This window comes from Grus americana, chromosome 10 (assembly GCF_028858705.1).
Source record: "Grus americana isolate bGruAme1 chromosome 10, bGruAme1.mat, whole genome shotgun sequence".
In the NCBI taxonomy this organism is placed as follows: domain Eukaryota; kingdom Metazoa; phylum Chordata; class Aves; order Gruiformes; family Gruidae; genus Grus; species Grus americana.
Genome location: NC_072861.1, coordinates 14,571,695 through 14,596,018, shown reverse-complemented (window position 1 = coordinate 14,596,018; position 24,324 = coordinate 14,571,695). Strand labels below are relative to the sequence as shown.

The following is a 24,324-nucleotide window of genomic DNA, read 5'->3' as shown; positions in this document are numbered from 1 at the left end:
CTCAAGCATTAGAGTCACATTCATATTTTTTATGTGAAAAAGTAAACCTCTTGCCAACAACTATCAATTATTAAGCAGATTATGCAACTCTTACCCATAATTATGCAAGCAGTTCATTTCATTCTTGAAAAAGCTTAAAACCAAATAAAACACATACCTACATCTTCTTGTAGTTCTTTTACCTCCTCTCCAACTGTTATCATCTTCTGTTTATAAACAACCACTGGCAGAATTAAATAAACTTTTAAATATGGGAACATCAAAGCAAAATTTCTATGAGGTAACAGTATGACTTACCAAACACACAATATGGGTTTTGACATCAAAGTGATTGTCCAGAGCAAAGAGGGTAAGCTGGCAAATTCTTAAGCTGTATTATGTAAAACAGAAAAGGGATTGACATGATATAGGAAACAATAGCCACCCATGCTTAGTTTTTGTTTCTTTTTTGTTCCTCCTTAATTTTTGTTGTTTTTTTCCCCCTCCTATTCTGTCTCCTTGTAAAGTCATTTGAATTCTTCTGTAATGACAGATATTTTGCAAAATAAACCTGCACTGTATTGTGTCTGTGACACACCAGTAATGAATTGCAAACCAGAACCTGGAACCCCACAAGCAATACTGGTGTGCACTCACTTTAATCATGAGGGCGAAAAGAGAGAAAGAGAGAGAGAAAGAGAGAGAGAAAGAGAGAGAGAAAGAGAGAGAGAAAGAGAGAGAGAAAGAGAGAGAGAAAGAGAAAAAGAACAATAGGAGCAGCAGCTAATTTTGTGAAACATTCATGAACACAAGAATTTGGTTCTGGTTTGTATAGAAAAAAATAATTAAATTGAAGACAGTTTTTAAAATGGTCTCTCCAATGGCTTGTTTTGACCACTTCTTATGTCTTTTTTTATTATTATTAATTCTTTCAGAGCCAGGTGTTGGCCTTGGAATTGGGTTATGTAGCATCCCTTACTTCCAGTGTATTTCGGGGATTTTTATTCACACCCTCTCACCAGGCTCAGTGGCACATATGGATGGGAGACTCAGGTAGGACGAGAAAGAGTGTCTTAAGCCACAAGTTGTTCATTGCTCTGTTTTATAGGTTCATTTCTGACCTGTTTGGGCAGGATTCATAGTGCTTTCTGGGAGTTTTGGATTTAAAGCATATGTGCTATTCTGAGCGTATGAGCATGCATATTTAGGATATGGGGGATTTCCAGATATATAGCAACCCAATGAAATTATTGTCTCTCGTCCAGGCTGGGCTAGCTTTGGGCGTCTTAGACAAGCATATAGCATGCTTCCTGGAAGAGATTTCCAAGCGAGAAAGTATCTGGAAAAACCCAAATATACGGCATATTTTGGCTTGTTTGAGCACTGGTTTTCCTTGACACAAGCTCCTCAAATTCTGTCCTGTCTTGCCCAATACAAATATAGATTTGCTGAATTGAGCTTTAGTGGGAGTGTAGAAATTCACTTGGTAAAGTTTATGACCAACTAGTAGTGTTGAACATATTTAAAATTTAACAGAACACAGCATTTTTCAGTGAAGGCTTTTTGATTTAACTTTAGGTCTGCTGTAACCCTCCTCTCTACATGCCTAGAACTTTAGCTGAAAGAACTGTAGGCTTACACTATTTGAAAGTTTGTATCAAACAGATCAATGCCTTCAGTCAGCCTCTTAATGTGTCTGGGTATTTACAGTAGAGCAGAGAATGGCATTCTCAGTTTCCATGTGGGCCAAATTTGGATTTCATCTAGAAAGATTCAGTCTAGCAGCCAGCAGGATTACAATAGTTTGTCACTAGAATTTTTCTATTAAGAAGTTATTCACATGTAGCAGAAACATCCTTTCTGACCTTAAATAACACTAACAGATCATAAAGATGTGAAAAGTGAAGTGTTAACTTGAAAGGAAGGAAGATGTAGGTGGAAGCAGCTGAGCTGCATACAGCAGAAAGATCACAGACACAAAGTATGCATAGCTGAACATGAAGAAAGCTCAAAGCTTGTGTGCAACAATGCAATTAGATCAAAAACCCCTTGATATCCAACTTATTCTCATTCCATTTTCTGTAACAGGAAGAGAGACATAATGATTTAATCTGTGATCAAATTAGAGGTCAACCACATGAATTTGCTTTTTGTATACTTTCACATGGGTGAGACAAGATTGGGAGAAAAAGAAAATCTGTTTTCTTTATATCCTCTTTCTTTTTTCTTAAATATCTCTGCAGGTGTGGAGATGAAATTATTGAAATTAATGAAGCTTCAGTACAAAATACGACTCTTAATGAAGTTTATGCTGTGCTAAGCCATTGTGATCCTGGTGCAGTGCAGATTATTATTAGCAGACACCCTGAACCACAGGTAGCACACTCTATATTCTTTTTGACTTTCAATAAAGCACATATTGAGAACTAAAACTAAGTGAGGGAGCAAGTGCTAATCTAAATCAGGTGGAAAAATGTTGATAACCAAGATGCTGATCTCTCTATAAGCATTGCTGCACGTGAACAAACCTGAGATATGCGCTATCTTAAATATAAGCGTGTAAGATTTGAAGATCACTGGAGACAGGCTTGAAAGAGTTTCTGTGCTGTGAGTGAGGAAACTACAGAAATAACATTTAAGGCATAAACCTTTCCTTTTATGACAAGGTCACCATCTAGTTGACCAAGGGAAGCCAGTTGATGTAATTTATTTAGATTTCAGCAAAGCTTTTGATACTGTCTCTCACAGTATTCTTCTGGACAAAATGTCCAGCATACAGCTTGACAAAAACATAGTGCGATGGGTGAGCAACTGGCTGATGGGTCAGGCCCAAAGAGTTATGGTAAACAGGGTTACATCAGGCTGGTGGCCAGTCACTAGTGGGTTCCCCCAGGGCTCCATTTTAGGGCCAGTTCTTTTTAATGTTTTCATAAACAACTTGGATGTAGGACTAGAAGGTGTTGTGAGTAAGTTTGCGGCTGACACCAAATTGGGAGGAGCTGTTGATTCTGTCAAGGGTGGAGAGGCATTGCAGAGAAAGCTGGACAGATTGGAGAACTGGGCAATCACCAACCGCGTGAGGTTTAACAAGAGCAAGTGCTGGATTCTGCACCTGGGAAGGGGCAGCCCTGGCTATACATACAGACTGGGCGATGAGACGCTGGAGACCAGCCATGCTGAAAGGGACCTGGGGGTCTTGGTCGACAGCAAGTTGAACATGAGTCACCAGTGTGCCCAGGCTGCCAGGAAGGCCAACCGTATCCTGGGGTGCATCAAGCATGGCTTTGCTAGCCGGTCTAAGGAAGTGATTGTCCCACTCTACACTGTGCTGGTGCAGCCTCACCTCGAGTACCACATGCAGTTTTGGGCGCCACAGTACAAGAAGGACGTAAAACTGTTGGAGAGTGTCCAAAAGAGGGCAACAAAGATGGTGAAGGGTCTAGAGGGGAAGACGTATGAGGAGAGGCTGAAGTCCCTTGGTTTGTTCAGCCTAGAGAAGAGGAGACTGAGGGGAGACCTCATCGCAGCCTACAGATTCCTCACGAGGGGGAGTGAAGGGGCAGGCGCTGATCTCCTCCCTCTGGTGACCAGTGATAGAGCCCGAGGGAATGGAGTGAAGCTGCGACAGGGGAGGTTTAGGTTGGATATCAGGAAAAGGTTCTTCACTGAAAGGGTGGTTGGGCACTGGAACAGGCTCCCCAGGGAAGTGGTCACAGCACTGAGCTTGACTGAGTTCAAGAAGCGTCTGGACAATGCTCTCAGTCATATACTCTGATTCGACTGGTCCTGTGTGGAGCCAGGAGTTGGACTCGATGATCCTTACGGGTCCTTTCCAACTCAGGATATTCTATGATTCTAACCAAAATATATTTCTTATTCAAGAAAGAATTCCCAATAATAAGAAAATAATTTGAAAGAAGGAACATACCTCCTGTTTATACACCCATCTTTCAGTAATTAAAATTTAGGTCTTGCCTAGCCAATATTTATAATTAAATTAATACTAAAGTATAATATTTTCTTCTTGCAAGATTTTTCTACAAAATGCTTCCTAACACCAAACACTGTATAAATGATTATCAAGTTTCAATTGTTGCATAAATTATCATTAAACACAGTATTAAATTACCTTATACTAGTAAACCCAGAAGTCCAAGTGAAATGTGCAAGAGATCCCATTTTATATAAACAACCAATACAAACAGCACATACATACATATACTTCAACTGTACTAGAATATATACAAATATAATGGTGTGCACTTACTTAGCTTTAAAATTAACTGTTATGTGATATAACTAGGTCTATTGATTTCCACTAGAGGATTTGCAGGGCTTTGAAATCTTTGTGAAAGGAATAAATGTTTAAATGTTACTCACCCCGCAGCAATCTCATGAGAGTATAATTGCATGATATTCCTAGGTGTCTGAGCAACAGCTAAAAGAAGCTGTTGCACAAGCTGTGGAAAACAACAGATTTGGAAAGGAGAGACACCAATGGAGTACTGAAGGTAAGCGAATAAGTGCATTCATTGAGACATGGTGATTTTGACTTAAAAGATATATAGAATGAGTACATGCTATAGTAGAATTCTTGGTAACCCAAAATAGAAAGGAAGAGGAGGACACCTCACAGAACAGTGCTGCTAACATGCCTCCTCAGATACATTACCAGAGTGACAAGAAAAGACCACATCTGTCTGATCGCCAGCAGAAAATTTTGTGTAAACTTCCTCTCACTCTTGCTCATCCTTTACAATTCATAATCTCTGCTTAAAGCTTTTCAAACAACTGTCGCTAGGTAACAGGACCATGATAGCAGGGAAGTGCACAATGCAGGTGATGTCCTGGGGACAGACAGCTTGTTAATCCCCTTGTGAGGAAAAGCATAGGCAGTCATGGTTAGAGGTATTTGCTTAGTTCAGCTATGACAGCTCCCACAGTAACATATTGCAATGATACTCCTTTTACTGTCCTCATTTCTTCTAAAGGACTAAAAGTAACAGAATCATCATCAGTAAAACTATACTGCTGATATATATATATATGTAAAATGTAATGCTATTTTGCTGTACAAGACTAACTGTTGACTCTTTGATCTACAAGCCTTTAATGCATAAATTATACCTTTGCATCAACCAATGATAGTATTTAGCTGCAAATTTAATCAGCTGAGTCTTAGAAGTGAGCACTTTGCATGTATCTGAATAGACATTTTGAACATGTTCCTGATACAGGTGTTAAAAAGCTAGAAACAAGCTGGCATGGAAGACACCCATGTGAAAAACATATTGAAAGGAATGCTGCTCATTGCAACCGCAGGACACAGAAGCTAATGACCCGCTCCAGCAGTGACAGCAGCTACAACCCTAGGTCCTCATGCAGTGCTGCATACCAACTGACTGACCTGAAAGCAAGAGTACATAGCATTGATGTACCAATTACCAGACAACCTGGCCTGCTGTGCTCATTGTCTGGTAATAATTCAGAGCGAAATTCCCCTCCTACTTGTAGTGAGGGAGGTCGACCCTTGCAAAACACTAAGAAATCATCAGAGATCCTTGTTAGAAAACCTAAATCATCAAAGCCCAAACCTCCACCAAGGAAATATTTTAAGCAGGACTGTACGTGTAGTGACCAGTGTAACACAGACAGAAAAGAAAAGCTTCTATCGGAAGTGGCTGTATCACCTTCTGCAAGCGTTCAGGTAAAGCGAAATTTGCAAAATTTTTCTTGTGTTTGCGTATTTGTGAGGCAGGGGAAGGAGGAAGGCAAAGTGACTTTGTATGAAATTGGAAGAAAGGCAGTGAAGAAAGAGAAACTATGCATACATGAGGACTGGGGAAAGGGGATGAGGCTCTTCGGTTTTGAAAAAAAAAAAACGTATATATGTTAGCGAAGCCACAGTTCAGTTCAAAACATGATGTTCAAACTAAGGTCAGAAGGTAGAGAAGCGTCTGAAGGAATTTTTCTTCTTTATCAAGGAATCCGATTAAAAATCCCAGTGAGAGCAGCAGTGAGATTGCTTTTGAGTCACTGAGTGCACTGTCATTCCTCGCAAACGTGCACCACTGGTGGTACTGAGCACTCTCTGGTTCCAGTGCAACTGGAACAGCAACGTGCTCTGGGCTGGGACTGGAGGAGTTTGCACAGCCTCTGATGTCTGCTTGGTATGGTTGATCTTAACCTCGACGCTCATAGAGTCAAATCTTTTATGAAGCAAAGAAGTCATGAAACAATTTCTTTGTTTCGTTAGTGGATTTTTATTGGAAGGAAGCACTAACATTATGTTTAGCGGTAATCTTGGGCTTATATACATTTCTTGAGACCAGGAGGTACTAAATAAACTCATTTAAATTGCAAGGCACATAGATATTTGTTGATGAGCTACAGCATTTGAAAACTGAGTATATATTTGTATGTTACTAAATTTCAGTTCTCTCTCTTATCTAACACAGAACAGAAAGAGAGTTTCACATTTGCATGAGTGTGAGTGATTGTGAGATCTGCATGTTGAAACAAAGTTGTGGTTTGTCTAAAAATGAAGCCTCTTTCCTCTGGGTTTAGTAATATGCCAGTAGAAATGAGCAGATTTCAATGTAATCCAAAAAAATCCACCCCATAGTTCTCAAGCTGCAGAGATCAAAATAAAATGATACAGCTCAGACCGAAGCCCATGTCTAATGTTAATATCCAAGAAAATTTCAATTCAGCACCTTATGTAAGGTCATTCTTTTACCATCCCCTAAGAAGAGAGCAGTAGAAACATAATCACCAACAGCTAATAGAAAATCACCTTTCAGAAGTAAAATTCAGGGAAATAAGTTTCTGTTGAACTTATCACTGTATGCGATTTGTTATTCTGCGGTACTTAATTATTCTAAATGATAAGGAGAAAAAAAGAAATCTTAAGGTCAATAAAGTCTATGAAAAGTCAAACTCTGTTAATGAAAATAACTTCCTTTAGTAAGGCAGTCTGTATATCTTAGGGCAATAGCTCCTTTAAGTCCCCAGGACTTAAAGTCCAGAGGGTTCCTTGCCAGAATGCATTTCATATCATTAAGAGAATGTTTTATTGCTGCTTTTTAAATTATTTTTTTTCACCTTTATTCCCCAGACATTTTGTGTTAGTCAGTTTGAGGCCTGCATACCACAGTTTTATAGGGGGTTCATCAGACTATAAGGTTGCTTTTGCATAACCAAGAATGCTTAATTGATATTTTCGACTGTGCTTTAAACTGCATCAATGAAAAGATAGGTATAACTGCCATCAGTGAAAAGTAAGATCAAACTTTCTGTTTGTAGCGCTTCCAAACTGGCTACTTCACTTACTGAACATCTGATGTCCACATCTAACAGCAACAAAACACAAGCGCAACTTTCAAGAAGGACCCTGTAAGCAGGGGACGGAGAAAGGTTTTCCCAGAATAAATTGCATAACAAGCACCACCACCCCATTACAGAAAAGCCAAGAAATTGTTCAGTCACTGATTTTTTTTCAGGACAGTCTAATTTGTTTCTAGACCTTCACTTTCTGTTCTGTTTAGTTTTGGTTCCTATTAGTAATCCTGTAGCTTAACTACATAGCAGAGAGCACTTACCATCTGCTCTGCTGTGATGCTGGAACTTGGTGTCATTGGTTACAGAAGACTCAAGTAATTCCAAAGCACAATGCTGAGAGTGACATTTACTGTGACCTCAAACTAATCCTCTCGCCCTATGTTTCCAGCCAAAAACAAGAAAGGGAGAGCTCTGAAACTGCAATTGTAAACAATTTAGCTTGCCCAGCTTGTGCTTAAGGGCAAAAGGCTTCAACAGAAAAGAGAGTTTAATATGAAGTTAGAGGAAAGTTGCTTGACTGGTTTGCAAAAGTGTACTGAATAGCGGGTTTTACAAAAATTGAAAATTAGAGTAGGCATTCTTTTATTTTATTATAAAGTTTATTACTAAATTTTTGAGATGTTAATTGCATTTTTTCACAGTGTCTTTACAAGAGTAACCATAAAAGATCATGTCAGCACTCTTGAAATATAGAATAAATTAAGAACTATGAGGATTACATCCCAAGCAGAAGCGAAAGCTTGATTTCTATTCAATATTTCTTTTCAGATTAAAACCAAATGAAAATATGAGTTTTTTACCAGATTCATATATAGTGTGGTTTGTATAATTACATTCTGACACACTTCTATTTCCTGTTTGTTCAGCAGGAAGTTGGAGAACCAATGCTAGAGGGACAAACTGATGTAACCCACAGTGTCTTTACCACTTCTCCTACAACATATGATACTGAACACATAACTGCTGTTCCAGCGGGCAGAGATCAAGAAAGAAAAGCAAACTTAGGTATGTTTAATTCCATGAACTCTTTTTGCAGCTGAACCTAGCATTTAGTTTGGATTCCAAAATGGGTATCAAGCTGACTTCACCTTTCTCTTTAAATGTCAACTTCAATGCATATCTGTAAATTTTGGGGGGAACAGATGAAATTTCAAATTATTGATTAATCTTTGAAAAAAAAAAAAAAAGAGGAAACTATATCAAAACCAGCATAATAAATGATTTATTGTAAAAAAAGTGTTAATGGACAAATACACTATTGCTGCATTTCTTCAGATGAAACTGCTTATTTATATTAAAAATTTGATACTAAAGATGGGTTTTAACATTTCTAAAGGACATTTTTACACATAGTTTCAAGGCTCAAGTGCTGCAATGGTACAAACCACTGATAATAATCTTCTTGTGCTAGTTAGGATTAAGGAAACTTAGTGTTAAGGGAACTAGACAATCTCAAGAGGTCTCTTACAACATAAACTGTTATGTAATTCTGTAACTTTTGCCTCAGATCATTAAAAAAAATGGTGCCTTAAAAAATTAATAATTTATTTACGCTGAAGCAGATAACAGTAACCGCAACTGCATAGACAAAAATTTGCTGCCATTCAGCTCTACCATGTCTAACATGAAAATGCTTAATCAGTCCGTGATGTAAAAAATATTCCTACATTAGAACTGAGCTTTTAGTTACTAGAAAAATACAACTGGAAATGCCTGCGTAAATTTAAGGAAACATAAACATTAATCAAAGATCTTCACGGGAGATTCTTTTTAGAGTGGGATATACATATAAAGGTGGGAAAGAAAAATGATTTTTTAAAAGAATTTACTGTAACACCAGCTTTTTCACTAGGCTGCAAAAACATTGCAATTCTAGCCTTCTATTTTAACTTTTATAGCCTATATCATCACTTCAGCACCTCAGAATTTCAGGTTACCTTTAGAAGTTGCAGGCCCTTTAGAAAAGGGATCTTGTATATAAGCACAGAAGAGCCTTGTTTTTCAGTTAATTTCAGTTAAATTCAGAACTTGTAGATCAAGAGTTCAGAATTTTAAAAAAGTTTAAACTTTTTAGAAACTTTAAAAAATACCTATTGGAGGCTTGAATGAAATTGAAATTTAATGAATTACTAGCAATGCATAGATAAGGGATGGAGAAGCAGCAGCAGAAGGAGGCTCGTTTATAATCAATGTTTCTCTAATACAGGTAATCCACTTTCATCAATACAAAAGCCTGTACTTAAAAGACAAGCACGGGTAGATTATAGTCTTGATATAACAACAGAAGACCCTTGGGTTAAAATTTCTGACTGCATAAAAAGCTTATTTAATCCTACAATGAGTGAAGATAACGTCCACTTACATTTGCAACCTGGCATCGACACAAACAAAGAGAATCAAAATCGAAGCAGCTCAGAGACAGCTCTGAAGAAATCAGAATCAGAAACAGTCAGTTCAAAAGTACTAAAATCAGGTGAAAATGACAGCATGAAAAAGGGTCCTCCTGTTGCACCTAAGCCAGCCTGGTTTCGCCAAAGTCTGAAAGGATTGAGAAAAGCAAATTCAGATCTAAAACCACAGGCAGATCAAAGTCCTCCTGACCCTGAGAGTATTTCCAGCAAAGAACTGCAATCCAGCTTATCCCGAGTCTCCCCTAGGGGATCATCAATAAAACAAAGAATAAGCTCGTTTGAATCCTTGAGTGCTCCACAGTCACCTGAAAAATTACACCGAAGGTTTAGCCTGAAACCATCAGTCCAGAAAGAACACTCTCCTACTGCAACAGGGTCAGAAGTGGCTCCAACTCATTTAAACCAAGCCTTTCTCCAACATTGTGAAACTAGCCAACAACAGTCAAAGTCACCCGTGGTCATGGGTACAAAGAGCCTAGATAGATCTTCCTCTCCCGGGGAGGCCTTTGTGGCTAGCTCAGAGAAAAGCGACAATGCCAACACTGAAAATTCCTCGGGTGTCTCAACTACAGAATCCATTGCACCTTCCCATCTTGTATTGGTTGCAAAAGCACACAGCCTACGATCACGAAGCTTCCCACTTACTGCTACCCAGTCTTGTGAGATGATGAAGACATATGATGAAAAGTATAGCAAAATCTATTCCATCAGCAGCCAGGTGTCATCTGCTTTAATGAAATCTTTGCTTTGCCTTCCTCAGTCTCCAGTCTCTTCTGGAAACTGTGCATGGGAATCTCTGGACACATTGTCTCAGTCCTCTGTGGAGGAGGATGGGACTTCTCCCTCACCCGCAAGTGAGAATCATCACCTGGACACTGGATTTTCACTAAAGTAAGATACTGTATTTAAAAATCAGATTTGCAGATCAGCATTGGTGAGCATCTGTGCTGATCCACTGACAGATTAACATTCTAAGGTAGTAGCACACAGTAGTAATGCACAGACTAAGTTAAGAATTTTTTTAGAGCATACAGGTTGAATGGCTCACATGACTGTTACACTTCTTTTAATTTGTAATATATAAGCACATGTATATTTCACACTTCCTCCTACTTAAGGAGGAAAATTTCTAGCATTGCCATGATAAAGAAGATTTAAGTCTGTTTTTGCCTGGGGCCAAGAGATTATTCTTATCCTTTTCATCTGATGCATCTTACTTCTGTTAGGCTAACATGATTAATTTACATTTGTATGTATTTATTATACTTACTATAGGAGCTACCACCCCAATTAAATAAGATCAAATGATGACTGCTCCAAACTTGTCTGTGCCATGCTTTTGTGGGTATGTTCTTTCATAATTCAATGTTTCTTTTTTATTCTTTTTACAATGGGACAGCCTCTCCGAATTGAGAGAATATACTGTGAATCTAGCAGACAATGAGAAAGAGGAAGAGAAACAGGAACATGGCTCACCTCAAGCATCCGGTGTGTCAGGGCAGTCTGTCATCTCTCTGCTTTCCCCTGAAGAGTTAGCAAAGCTTATAGAGGAAGTCAAATCGCTAGATGAAGCAACCTTAAAGGTAAATCTGCTTTTTCTTTTTGTGCATGATTTTCAGAAAGCCGTGGAGTGGATGTGCCTGGTTAATCTTTGCAACTTCGTATCATAACAAATAAAACAGTCATCTCAATTTGCACCGGTAGTAATGTTTAGCTCTTTTGATCAAAAATCTTGAAGAAGTCTTCAAAGATAACTAAGCAAGAGTGATACCCATTTAATTAGTGGGATAACAGCTATCCAGCAATTAAGGTCAGCGTATGCAGAAGCAGGCATGAGCAACCTGGTCTAGTAGAGGGTATCCCTGCCCAGGCAGGATGGTTGGAACCAGATGATCCTTAAGGTCTCTTCCAACCCAAACCATTCTATGATTCTATGATAGAGGAGGTCTTTCTTTTTATTTGGGTTGCCAGTCTGAGATCCCCAAAACCTCATTTTCGGGATACTGAGCAACCTTTAGTCTAACTGGATTCATCTAGAATTGTGATAAAGCCCAGAATAAGTAAAAATCAAGGTTAAATGTGTGCATTCCAGACTGTAAAGACTTTTATAGACTGCTCACACTCAAAGGAAAAGCAGATAACATCCAGAGCTCTGCACTGAAAACAGCTCAGCTTCTGCTGGCAGCTATGTGCTTGCTGCGTTAAGACACTCCAAGCTGTGCAAAAGCTGCAGAACTGCATTGACGCACCAGTGAGCCTAAGCTAACAGAGCTGTTGCCTCTTAGCTAACCGCAGTGGCATGTCTCCCAGGTTAGTCCTGGTTTGTGTCCGTACTGCATGGACTATGGGTAGTGAATTCATGTCTGCCTGTCAGAATACTAAGCAGACATAGTCTCATGCCAGAGACAAAGTCTTACTGAATACATCAAACTTTGCTAGTATGTAGCAAACAAAAAGCAATTTGACAAACAGAGTTAATGAAAGACAAGGTTTGTATCAATTTGTGTTTCTTGTCAACATCCCATGTTGATATTTTTGGTCTGCTCAGAAGTAAAAGCTACATTGCAATGTTGCCCTCCGTGGGAGATTAGCCTCTCTCATATCAAGTCGCCTGTTTTCATGGAACCTTAAGGACAATCTCAGAGCAGCAGGTGCCCTCTGCCTGGTTACAGCTGGCCAGTGGATTCCACTGTGGAAGGAAACAAGACAATACCAAAAGATGCAACCACACTTGCTTACATGCTAAACATTATTTTGAAATTGTGGTCAAGAAAGCTGTGTTTCCTTAAGAAACTAGGTTAAACAGGAGTTGTTACCCAGTACAAACTCATCTTTGGGATAACACAGTCGGAGACAGCTTACTCCACCTGTTACTAGAATAGTGTTTAAAAAAAAAAAAAAAAAAAAAAGACTAAGAAGCAATTTTTAAGCTGTGACACTTAGGAGTTGTATGCCAAATTATTTTTCCACTTTTTCAATGAAAAGATCGTCTAACATAATTCAGCAATATTTTCTGTTTCTACAGTACATGATATCTATACTTTTTAACATAATTCAATTTATGTTCCAGATCCAACTGATAACCTGTTTAACAAACCAGAACCATTTTAGACACAGAATAGCATTTTGTAAAATAGGTAGTTGATAGGTAAATTTGATCAAAACCAAATACTAAATGTCTCAGTATTATGCTTATGCCACTAAGTCTCGTTAAAAAAAATGCACAACGGACATGCTGATTTTCCAATCATCTTGACGTATATATTGGGAAGTTCTTGACATTCTTTTTTTTTTTTTTTTTTTCCTCTGCCTAGGAATTTGATGATATTCATGTTACAATTTTGCATAAAGAAGAAGATACCGGGCTTGGATTCAGCCTGGCAGGGGGCATTGATCTAGAAAACAAAGTGATAACAGTAAGTAGCATCTTTGTTAAAAAATAGTCCAAAACCAACTGTATCTAAAAACACGTAACTTACTGGTTTTCTACTACAGAGGTTGACTTTTGGCATAATCAAAGTAGGCAGCTGTAATGATAGAGTCAGAACAATCATTGTCTTAATGGGTGAAAAAAGGATCCTTCTGCACAGAGCTGCCCTCTCCAGGTGACTGGCAGCAGTGTCCCGTTTCCTAGGGCACCATACTCCCTAACAGCTCTCACAGCCTCAGGGGAATAACATACAGCCTTCAGCAAGAGCTAACTAACATCTTATTCACATGCTTATAGAAGACCATGCAGGGTGGTCAGGAGGAATGAGATGAACGTGTAGACACGTAAGGGGTCAGGAAGCTAGAGCCTAGCTTCATGTCTTCTACCTCCCGCTAGCAGAGCAGTGAAAGGGTCAGGAAGTAGCGCAAGAAAGGTACATACCATGGGCATGCAGATACCGGGGCTAAACAGATTGCCTGGCTGCTTGAAGAGGGCTGTGCCCAGAACAACTTCTCTGCACAAATTTATTCAGCCCTCAGTCCTGAAACGTGCTAGACGCAACTTGTTCTTGGCAAAGAATGGAAAATGTGCATGGTAGAAAAGTATTAACTGAGCGATCTAGTGATTTGTCCTTTTTTCCCCTCTTTCCTTGTGTGTGTGTGGTGACTGGGCTCTTCAATAGGTACACAAAGTGTTTCCCAACGGACTAGCATCTCAGGAAGGAACTATTCAGAAAGGAGATGAAGTACTGTCCATTAATGGAAAGTCTCTTAAAGGTGCGACTCACAACGATGCCTCAGCAATCATGCGACAGGCTCGACAACCCAGACAAGCTGTTGTTGTCACTAGAAAAGCTAAAGATGGAGAAAAAAATCTCAATGTTTCAATCAACTCTAGCAGATCTTCGGTAGCAAGTGATGCCTCACAAGAGTCTGGTAAGTTCAATGGCATTACCTTGCAGCCTCCACCTGCTAAGTGTTTACTCATCACCTGAAGTCTGGATGTTCATAAAGCAGTTCAGCATTGGCTGTGTAAATCTGAGAGCCATGATTAAAGACAGCATGGTTAATAAAACATTCCTGAAGCTGACATTTGTAATAAATTTGTTGGAAAGGGAAAGAATTAACAGATTTCTAAAATAAAGGAACCCTTTGGAAAAACACAAGTGTGGTCCTCTGTATGAATTTCTGTAGACATACAAAGATTATTATCGTAGTAACACATCTAACAGAAGGTATAATGACAACTCCGTGAACAGTGATTCTTTAGTCTAATATTGTTAGATTCTGGTTTACATGACTTTCTCTGTGAATTTTGGTTTGAACAAACAATGTGCTATTGTTTGATATAGCAGGTGGCTTCATCTGAAACATAGCAGGGTCAGATTTTTGCAGAACCTTTCATATTCTTAAGACATTTCTGTGGTGTGGGGTTTGTTGTTTTGTTGTTTTTTTTTTTTTTTCCCCCCTAAAGCATAATCTGGAGATCCGTGGCTTTATTTATGTACTGCAAATAAACATTAGCAGCTTGTAGGTTGATAACAATTTCATAACTAACATTAAGAAAAATATGTTTACCTTAAATTTTGTTCATTGAACAGATTTTTCTAATTCTAGCAAATGTCACCAGCTTTAATTTTTGTATTTCCATCCTGCCATGAATTCAAACACAACTTGCTCTCCCCAGTTTCCCAGAGGGCCTTACAATGACAAAATGAGGAATCAAAAGTTACAGTTTTCTCTTTCATTTGTCAGTTTATGGTGCCTTTGCAAACAAAACAGAAGTTCATTTTTTGTAACAGATGTTTTAGCTTTTCAGACTATGCAGTGCCCATCTGCTAACTTTCCATTTGTTTCCAGCAACTGAAGATACAATCTGCACTGTAATTCTAGAAAAAACACCTGCCGGTTTAGGATTCAGTCTGGAAGGAGGGAAGGGCTCTGTTCATGGAGATAAACCCATCATCATCAACAGGATATTTAAAGGTAAACACAGCTAAACACATATACAGCAAGTTCTTAGCTGATGCAAACTTGTGCAGTTCATAACTGACTGCTGATTTATACCCATGAAAATGGTATTTTTTGTAAATGCAGCATTATCCTGTGCAGTGCCAGCAATTTGTTGCCTGCTGAGACCAGGTGGTTTATACCAAACATGCTGGTGATCCTTAATAAGTAAAAGATCTGTTAAAGAGTCTGCACGTAGAATTAAAGGAAATTCATTTTCTTTCTCCAGGGACTGCATTAGAACAAAGCAGCCCTGTTCAGCCTGGTGATGAGCTACTACAAGTGCACACAACTGCCATGCAAGGACTCACTCGATTTGAAGCATGGAATATAATCAAGGCATTACCTGATGGACCCATCACAGCTATCATCAAGAGGAAGAATCCAAGCTCTGTTACCACCAAGTCATCTGAAACTTTGTAAGAGGAGGAATTAGACTACTGCCAATACTACAAACAGAAAAGGATTTTATTACTTGCAGCCATTTGGCAAGCACAGCAAGATACTCAAAGTGCATATGAAAAGTATGTATGATCTTATTGCCAGTTACAGAGCAAGCTGTCTAGGATAAAGTAAGATCTGCACAAAATGTACACGATTCTTATTTCAGCATTCAGAAACAGATGTTCCAAAGTGTAGAATTATATATAATGACTATTAATAATATACTGGTTGTAATAAAATATGTGATAGCTATAGTACTCTCCTATTTTAAGCCATTAATTTAACAAATATCAAATGCACATTCTGTGCTAAGTTTTCAGTCCTACTCTACAAGTCTTGTTCCCTGCCTTACCTTCCCAGGAGGAAGAAATATGTCTACAACCCTAAACACTACACCAAAGGAATAGCCTTTGAGAATGTGTAAAGGGCAGAGAAAGGGGGTGCAATTTTGTGTGTCAAAATGACAACATCCCTGAAAAACTCCAGCATTTCTATTCAAACCACAGAACAGCCAAAACCCGTCTAGGCTATCTTTCTACTAGTAGTTGACAGAACCATCTCAACTCCAGCAGGCAAACACGGTGGGGTGTGGTGGTGGTAAAGGACTGTCTCGCAGTGTTGCAAGGGTGAGGCAGGATGCTGAGGGTAATATAGTGGAGTTTTTTCTAACCTTCCTCTGGCCAGAGGACTACAGCAGGAGAGTAACAAGGCCATTTAGAACCAACTTTTACCTTCTAACCACACACATTTTTTGAAATGTCTTTGTGTTCATTTTGTAAGGGAAAGTACCAGTGAGAGCATTTGGGAATTAAAAGTTCTGAATCCAAACGTTTATTCTGGAAACACTAAATAACTTGGAGATAAATCTATGCTTTGAACGCTATCGGCATTTTGGCAGTCCTCTCTAAGCACTGTACGGAATTTTACCAGCAGAAGCATGTGTACCTATGGCAAGATGGTCTTGTGCAACTATTTGGTCTTCTCTGACCTATTTCACTAAAGGAAGAGATGCAACATCAGGACGGACGTAGTGACATGCCAGTTGAAAGTCAGATGGCTGCACTGGTTATTGTCCTTGGCTGTTCACCTTCCCATAGCTGGGGATTGCTGCACCCTTGAATACTTAATTTCACCAAACCATACAACTGCAGGGGTTCAGAAGCTGTTTTCTGTGCACTTAACACAATGTCACAGAAACAGCAATTGAGAGAAAGGAAAGTAGGATAGACAGCAGAAAGTATTAATTACATCCAGGCATACAACTTGCTTTGGCCTTTCCTCACAAGTCAACTCTATGTTAATCCTCAAAAGTACATTCCTGACAAGCCATGTGCCCCAACACTTCCAAACCCCTTCCCAATTGAGTTGCGTTTTCCAAAAACCAACCAAACAATCCTCAAAACAAAATATATAGGGATTGGGTAGCAACCAGGGTAGGAGAAAAATATGAGAGGGAGTCTTTTTGTACTTTCTTTTAAGCTGGTACCTACCTGAAACTCTCTCAATATTTCATTGGGGTTTTTTAGAATTTCTTGTATTTAACTTAATTTGCATTATTGGCTTAGGCTTAACAAAGTTTAAGGAAATGCCTGGTGCATATAAAAGATTCTAGAATTTTTCAACCGCTTGCCCATACCACCAATATAGGAAAAACATGAATGATTTCTGTACAGAACAGAAGGCCTGAACTCTTCAGCACCGTTAAAGTTTTCCTGTGAAAGACAGATCAAATTTTTGGTCAGCTTCATAACTTTAACAACAGAGACTGGACTAGCTACAGCCACAGTACAGAATACCTTAATTACTTCAATGCCATCTGCTGAAGGTGTCCTTACCTGCAACAGCTATTAAATTTCATCAATTTACAACTGACACAGAACCACCAAGACATGTTTGATCTCGTTTTTTTCCAGAGGTGCTCTTACTTCCAAAATTTTTCAGTTTTTACATGCCTCTGCATTTCCTGGCATCTGCCAAGATCAAAAGAAGTCAAAACATACTGTATGACAGGCAGTGTGTCTCACTAGGGAGTTCTCCAAGATCTTACAAGATGATCTTTGCCAAGAAATTCCCATCTCCAATTTGGCAGGGCAGAAGGACTCTAAATTCCTTCCAGATAGAATGTGTTGAGCACTCCAAAAAGGGATCCTTAAGTTATTCCAAGGAAGAACCTCACCTACCACCTTTAGTGCTCAGAGCAATAATAAAAATATTAAAATACATAATAAATAGCTAATAAAAAGCCCCATTGTCTGCAAAAGCTTTACTTGCAGGAATAACAAGTGGTGACCTGAGGTCTGCATCTTGAAGTTTTTGCTAATTAAATTAATCCAAATCCTGCAAAAACTTGCTGAGATACTGAACTTCATGCCAACAACTTTAGTACATTTAAATAAATATGTATGAGCCTCTGTAACCTCAGGGCCCAAATGTGTCCTCAGTGAATTTGTTACTCTTCTTATGCACAGAAAGTGGCAATCTAAATTGGAAATAAGGACCAAACACCAAGGGAAAGAAGCTGGGAGGGTGAGTGCTCTCACCAAAACACCTTTAATCCTCAGTGGGGAGTGTAAACTGGAGTGAAGGCTTTTCCCTCTCTTGTTGCCTTGGACCTTCAGCATCTCTCTGAATTCAAGTGGCTCTTACATTTGTTCCCTGACAAAGCAGGTACATGAGGAACCATTTCAAAGGATGATACAGGAAAAACAGCAAGATGTAGTGGAAAAATATTTATTACATTACACTCATACAAGGTTTTACATCTTTGTACACAAAGGAGACTAGATTAAAAACTGATTCCTTGAAAAAAATCTATTCCATAATGTGAGATTTATAGTGGGAAACTTTGTGTGCAAGTTCTGTACTAAATATAAAGTCCTATACTAAATATAAAACAAATACAAGGACAGAAAGCAGATCATATTAACCTAGTTAAATAATTGAGTTACAGCGTTAAAATCACAACCTGCATTTAAATTCCTAATTCAGCAATTAGTTTTTCTTTTGTAATAATACGTAATCTATAGTAATGTCTGACATTCCTGCAGTAACCAGCACCATAAATATTTTCTAAAGCTGGATGCATCACTGCACACAAGATCAGAAGCCAATTTCCCAAGATAGTACTGTGAGGCAAACCAGTCTTAGAGAAAAAGCAATGTCCTTATGACCTGTCAAGTCAAGACTAAACTATAGAAAAGATTATTTACCCGTTAAAACATCTCACCACAAGAGACCGAAAAATGTTCAAGTGCAGTTAAAATGGTCATTTCAAGTGCAGTTCAAAAAATGGCAAGTAAAGTGCTCCATTGTCTGTCTTTATTGCCACTATGTCAGTGCAATTTGTTGCATGACATTGTGGAAATCACTGGGTTTGGTACAGAAGGGAGGAAGGAAGAGTGTCTATTTTCTAACCCACAGACCTATGAATTGATTTGTACTGCTAGATGTCAATTTAGGAAAAAAGCACTTAAGGCATATTTACCATTAGTACTGAAGTCCGCTGGAACAAACAGCTGGGATCCTCCACACAAATCCAATTTGTTCTGGCTTTTACCATTTGTTGGCTTGGACCCACTGAAGCAGCTCAGTAGCTCTATGAGTGCTGACAGCAAAAGAGCTGCCTCTTATTTTGGGGTAGGAACGTTCTTCCATGGGAGTCTATGGGGAGCTTCACACACAAAACAGGGGTGACCTGCACCTGGCTAATGCTGTAGTGCTAAGTGGATTTTAGCAAAGATCCTCCTCACAGATGCTGACAAAGTGTGGCCAAGAACAGATCTAGTATGTGCATCTTCTTCCCGCACACAGCCCCCAGTGCTGCCTCTAGGATCCTTTCAGCCTCTGGTGTGATACTTTTCTAATTATGAAAATGAAGGATAGCATATCAGAAAAGAATGCATTGCTTTGCATAGAGACAGGTAGAAAATGCTGGTTTAAAAATTTACTTTACTCAATCCATTGTTCCCCTTTCATCTTTCATAAGTATCTCTGCTGGTAGTAAAGTCCTGTAAGGCCAACTTCCTATTGCTATCCTCAAGCTGCCAGGCTTTTTCCTACCCTCAGCTGGTGATGTCAGCAATTGGTCTTGTCAGGCTCTTAATGCCTTAACAGCTTTGGTCAGGTTGCTGTAAAACCCAGCTATGCTGGCTGGAAAGAAAGAATCCACCACCGTCTGGGGAAGATACCCACCAAGATCAGTCTGAAAGAAACTGAGGAGTTGAGTTCTGTCTGGCTCCCTGCAAAGACAATACAAGTAATTTTATAGCCAGCTGTTTAAAATCATTAAGAACTTTACAATGACTCATATATATTGTCCGATGATAGATATTTTCAAGTACTTTTTTTTTTTTAACAGACATTAATTCCAAATTTCAATGAATGTGGCTATACCCACAAGTCAAATTACAGTTAAACTAGACCCTAATTAGGTACATGACTCTGTTTATTAATTAACAGCAATGTAATAACCGGATACTCATTTACCAAAAATTCAGACCATACTTGTATGTTCTGCTGAATCTCTGCTTAAGAGGTCAGCGAGAATTCTACCATGACGATGGTTCCTGTAACATTAAAGACTTCCCGCTAGGAAATGAAGAGAGACTAATTCATTGCACACACAAAGAGAACAAAAAGGGCGCTCGGTGATAATGATTACCAAAGGAAGAGAGAAACATGCTATTGCCAAGAGGCTACAGCTCACATGTGGCCATGTACACATGAGCACACCGCACGATGGATAAGAAGGGCTTTAGAATACATAATGTTCAAACAGATCGCTTCTTACCCTGGAAGAGGTGTACAGAAACAGCCACAGGGATAATTAAAACCTCTCACAAAATTTGGTTGAGGAGGACACAGTGGGTGTTCCACGTTGGTGGCTGTAAGAAAAAGCATTCAAGAACAGTGTCATTTTCACAGAAGATGGGAAAGAGTCCTTGGTACTCAAAGCACCAGGCTGAGAAGCAAATTCCCTCAAAGAGAAAATATTTAAGAAGAATAGCAGTATAACCTTTTCAATGTGGGGCTGTGCCACACAAGCGGTCAAAAGGACATTAAAAGGAACCGCTCTGGCCATGGAATGGGGAAATCAAAGCAGTGCTGAATTTAGAAGCAATTGTTACTTCAAGCAAGAGACTTTGAGGGAGTGTCACTGAACCCATGTTGTGTGAGGGCATTGCTTTTCTTGAGAGGTCATTCAAGTTACTTCCAACAAATCTGTACCACAGAGGTATATGCACTCTAGCAAGTATATAAATTCCTGGCAAGGCATTCCTGAACAGGATGGGAAAATGGCACAGCTGAATAGTGGGGCAATAAAAACACTGACTTGTTACAAGTAAACAACAGGAAAGTGAAAAAAGAAAAAAAAAAAAAAGAAAGATCCTTCCACATGGTGGCAGTCCATTAAAAATCAGCACCATTTGGTTTCATAAGAACAATTATTGCCACATACAGGAGTGGTTCATTTATTCAATGGCTTCACCAAAATCTACAGGCAGTGCAGAAAATGTTAAAGCAGGATTTAGCCTAACGGGACTCCTTTAGAAAGTTCTATAAATTCTTAAAAAAACCAACCACCACCCTAGAACTTAATAGTAAATGAAATATTCGATCTCAAGCATAGCAAGGGAAGCAACCACAGGCCAACAATATCATAATTATCTGAATGTTAAGATAACTGATGTGGTCTGAGAACAACGATGCAAAGAGATCACTAATATTTTATCTTCTGATCAAGATCAGATCAACAACTACTAAACAGCATGTTACTTATTTTTTATTTTATATTTATTCCCAGTAACTGCTGGTTATCTCCTAACAAAACGTGAACATGTTGAGAACACAAGCATCTTACCAGCAGATAGCATCGTACCATCTTCATATTGTTTCATTAGTACCACATCCACAAATTCTCTTGGTGAAATAATCCTCATGAAAGCTGAAGGAGTTGTGGTTCTGCATACAGAGACAGTCTGGAAATCACAAAACAGAGTTATGTCAGTTGATGCTTTCAAAAGTACAGCAGAAAAATCCCTATACTTTCTGGTACTCTTTCAGTCACACTTTCCAAACTGTATCAAGGAGTTCTATTACACCGTTTGTCGAACACAATGCAAATCAGCACAGTCAAAAGGCACGACAGCATGTTGATGAAGGACAGTTTAATGGAAAAAACCAATGTGATAATGTGTTGCTCCCAGGTTGTTTAAGGACAGATACCACAAGGGATGCTGAAAAGCAAATCTGGCACATCTGTGCTCACAGGACAGTTAAAATGCTTCTCCTTTCCAGGAAGCACCATATCACATGAGATATGACTTGATACCCAGATTTGTTACACTGCAGAAACCTTAACACTACCATCCCCTTCTGTAGGGATTCGGTGGTGATAGGCTCCCCAAAACAGAGGTTCCTATCACACTGCTGAGTGCTGGCAAGTCTGATAAACTCTATGAATTTCAAGGGGAAGGTTACAGCATTTCTAAAGTATAATTTTATAATTAATACTAAATACAAAGAAAAATAATCTTCCCAGGACTTTCACGAACATCCCTGGGACTGGTTGTGTTTGCACCCTAGCTGCCTCTGAGCACCTACATCCACTTCAGATTTGGGGATCTAAATCTAACGCCCTTTTAAGGTTCTGACACACTTAAACATCAAAAAAAAAAAAAAAAGATTGGAAATTAGACTGTATAACTGCTGCAGCAGAAACTACTGCTCATACATAGCCCTCCTCATCTGTAATGCTCCAAGTGCAGCGTCTCTGGTTTAATGACGGAGACACTGAGGCAACATGCTGGGTCCCAAGGTCAGGTAGCCAAGTTAAGGGCAGAGCATCGCGTGCTGCCATGGTGAAAGACAGGGCCTGAATTAATGCTGATGACGCGAACCCTTCGCTGCTTGGCTGAGTCTATGTATTCTCTAAACCGCCTCTTCCCTCACAAATACCTTGTTAAAAATAATTATGCTTAGCTTGATTTGCAGCATTAACAAAAATGTAGTGCAGGAATATGTAAATGTATGATATTAAAGATTTCAAGTATGTAGTATTTAGCCAAGAATGTATTAGTAGCTCCTTTCAGAAAGGTAAGCCATTGATAAGAAAAGATATGCAATTTGCAGAAAAGAAAAAAAGAAAAAAAAGGAAAAAAAATTATTCCTACTCCCAGTGTTGTCAGATTGATCCAGAGGCTGTGCAACTTCTTGAGACCTTGTACCTCCCCGCACACAACACGGGCTGTCTCTCGAGGCACTACAACAGGAACGCCAGTGCAGAGCCCAATGCTTCTGAACACAACGCTGCATTAACAGCGCCACAACGGTTTTTAAGGAACTTACATCGCTGACGACTTCGACGACCTCAAAGTCCTTCACGTTTTGGTCCCACTTGGTCCTGGACCCGCCGGCCACCGGCTTTATGCATTCCCAGACGTCCTGGGGGCTGGCAGGCAGGATCCCCTCTCCCCTGTACCTGCGGCGGGACGAAACGAAACCAAAACGAGCTGCTCTACCCTGCCTGGCCCCAAACACCCCGCGGCAGCACCGAGGGGGGCGATGGCTCACCCCGGCATCTCGGGAAATGAACGCGGGGCGCCGGGCATACTCACACGTTGCCGGCGAACTCCGCGGAAGGTCTCCAAGACACCGAAACCTCGCTCTGCGGGGAGGGGGAGCTTTCAGCCGCCACGCCGGGCCAGCCCCCCGCCCCGCCTCAGCCACCCCCCGCCCGCTCACCGTGCGCCGGCAGCCCCGCCAGCCGCCGGGGTCCCGCCGGTAGAGCGCCATCTTCTCGGCCGCCGTCTCGGCGAGCCCCGCGTAGTCCATGGCCGGGCAGGGCGGAGCCGCCGCTCGCCACCGCCTATGAGGGCGCCGGGCCGCACCGCCCCCGTGGGCCGATGGCGGCGCCGCCCCCTCACCTGAGGGGCCGCGGCCTCCCGCCGGTCCTGCCGCCACCGCGGAGGAGGCAGGTCGCCTCACCTCGCCTCACGGGGCGCAATTCGCGGCGGCGCTGGGGTCGGCCATCCAGGCCAGCCCTCAGCCGCGGATGGCCATGGCCCGGCTGTCCCGGACGGCCGGTAACAGCGGGCCTTCCCCTCCGGCAGCCTCCGGGCAGCAGCCTGAGGGAAAAAGAGCTGCCGGACGAGAGCAGCTGTGAGGGAGTGTTACTCAGGTGGCCTCCGGCCTTCAAACACAGCAGGGAGCCAGGGGAGTTCTCTTATCTAGAGATGGGGTGACCCCCTGCTCACCTGCTGCCAGCCTGGCTGCAGTGCAGCCATGCCAGCTGACGGCCAACACATCCCCTGCAAGGCCTGGGGCTGCGGGGTGGCCAGTGAGACGCCCAGGAGGCATCCGTCCTCCCTCCAGCCCTTGGCCGCACAGCACGGCTTGGGGGAGCCGACTGCAAAGAGACAGCATGGTCCTGGCCAAAGGTTCTTTTATCCCAGTGTAATCCAAATGACATAAAAAAAAGAGCAATCTTCAGCACCTAAAGAAGGCGTAAAATTGCAATGGTGTGTGAAAAACAGGATAGAATTAAATTAGGAGTAATGAAGGCCATGGATAGAAAGTTGCGCAGTGAAGCTTATCAGGCTGGACTGAAGAGTCTTGCCATTAATAGAAGAGCTAGGATTTCATCTAGACAGCTGACATGCATTGGTACGATCAAACAACTCCATTGCCAATGCCGTATGCTCTAAAGAAA

At 40.5% G+C, this 24,324-nt stretch overlaps 2 protein-coding genes across 2 annotated transcripts in view; one reads left to right on the top strand and one right to left on the bottom strand.

Annotated features, from left to right (window-relative positions):
- IL16 (interleukin 16) overlaps nucleotides 1-15,871 on the top strand; it is a 47,833-nt gene extending 31,962 nt beyond the window's left edge. The window contains exons 12-22 of the mRNA XM_054837475.1: nucleotides 915-1,032; nucleotides 2,223-2,355; nucleotides 4,403-4,490; nucleotides 5,217-5,686; nucleotides 8,187-8,325; nucleotides 9,527-10,622; nucleotides 11,131-11,314; nucleotides 13,046-13,147; nucleotides 13,844-14,096; nucleotides 15,021-15,146; nucleotides 15,400-15,871. Coding sequence (XP_054693450.1) covers nucleotides 915-1,032; nucleotides 2,223-2,355; nucleotides 4,403-4,490; nucleotides 5,217-5,686; nucleotides 8,187-8,325; nucleotides 9,527-10,622; nucleotides 11,131-11,314; nucleotides 13,046-13,147; nucleotides 13,844-14,096; nucleotides 15,021-15,146; nucleotides 15,400-15,593 — 2,903 coding nt within the window. The 3' untranslated portion in view covers nucleotides 15,594-15,871. The remainder of the gene's footprint in view (nucleotides 1-914; nucleotides 1,033-2,222; nucleotides 2,356-4,402; nucleotides 4,491-5,216; nucleotides 5,687-8,186; nucleotides 8,326-9,526; nucleotides 10,623-11,130; nucleotides 11,315-13,045; nucleotides 13,148-13,843; nucleotides 14,097-15,020; nucleotides 15,147-15,399) is intronic.
- Nucleotides 15,872-18,330: 2,459 nt separating this feature from the next.
- STARD5 (StAR related lipid transfer domain containing 5) lies at nucleotides 18,331-23,515 on the bottom strand. Its single transcript, XM_054837010.1, has 6 exons — nucleotides 23,358-23,515; nucleotides 23,231-23,280; nucleotides 22,962-23,094; nucleotides 21,475-21,592; nucleotides 20,404-20,497; nucleotides 18,331-19,852 (listed from the first exon to the last, which is right to left on the bottom strand). The coding sequence occupies exons 1-6, from the start codon at nucleotides 23,445-23,447 to the stop codon at nucleotides 19,705-19,707; spliced, it is 633 nt and encodes a 210-aa protein (XP_054692985.1). The 5' UTR covers nucleotides 23,448-23,515; the 3' UTR covers nucleotides 18,331-19,704.
- Nucleotides 23,516-24,324: the final 809 nt, after the last annotated feature.

Excerpts from the sequence above, each read along its gene's own strand:
- STARD5 (XM_054837010.1), bottom strand. The coding sequence starts at position 23,447 with ATGGACTACGCGGGGCTCGCCGAGACGGCGGCCGAGAAGATGGCGCTC. Across the intron at positions 23,281-23,357 it reads GGCGGGGCTGCCGGCGCACG|AGCGAGGTTTCGGTGTCTTG; the intron begins GTGAGCGGGCGG and ends CCCTCCCCGCAG. Across the intron at positions 19,853-20,403 it reads TTCTGTACACCTCTTCCAGG|GGAGCCAGACAGAACTCAAC; the intron begins GTAAGAAGCGAT and ends TTGTCTTTGCAG.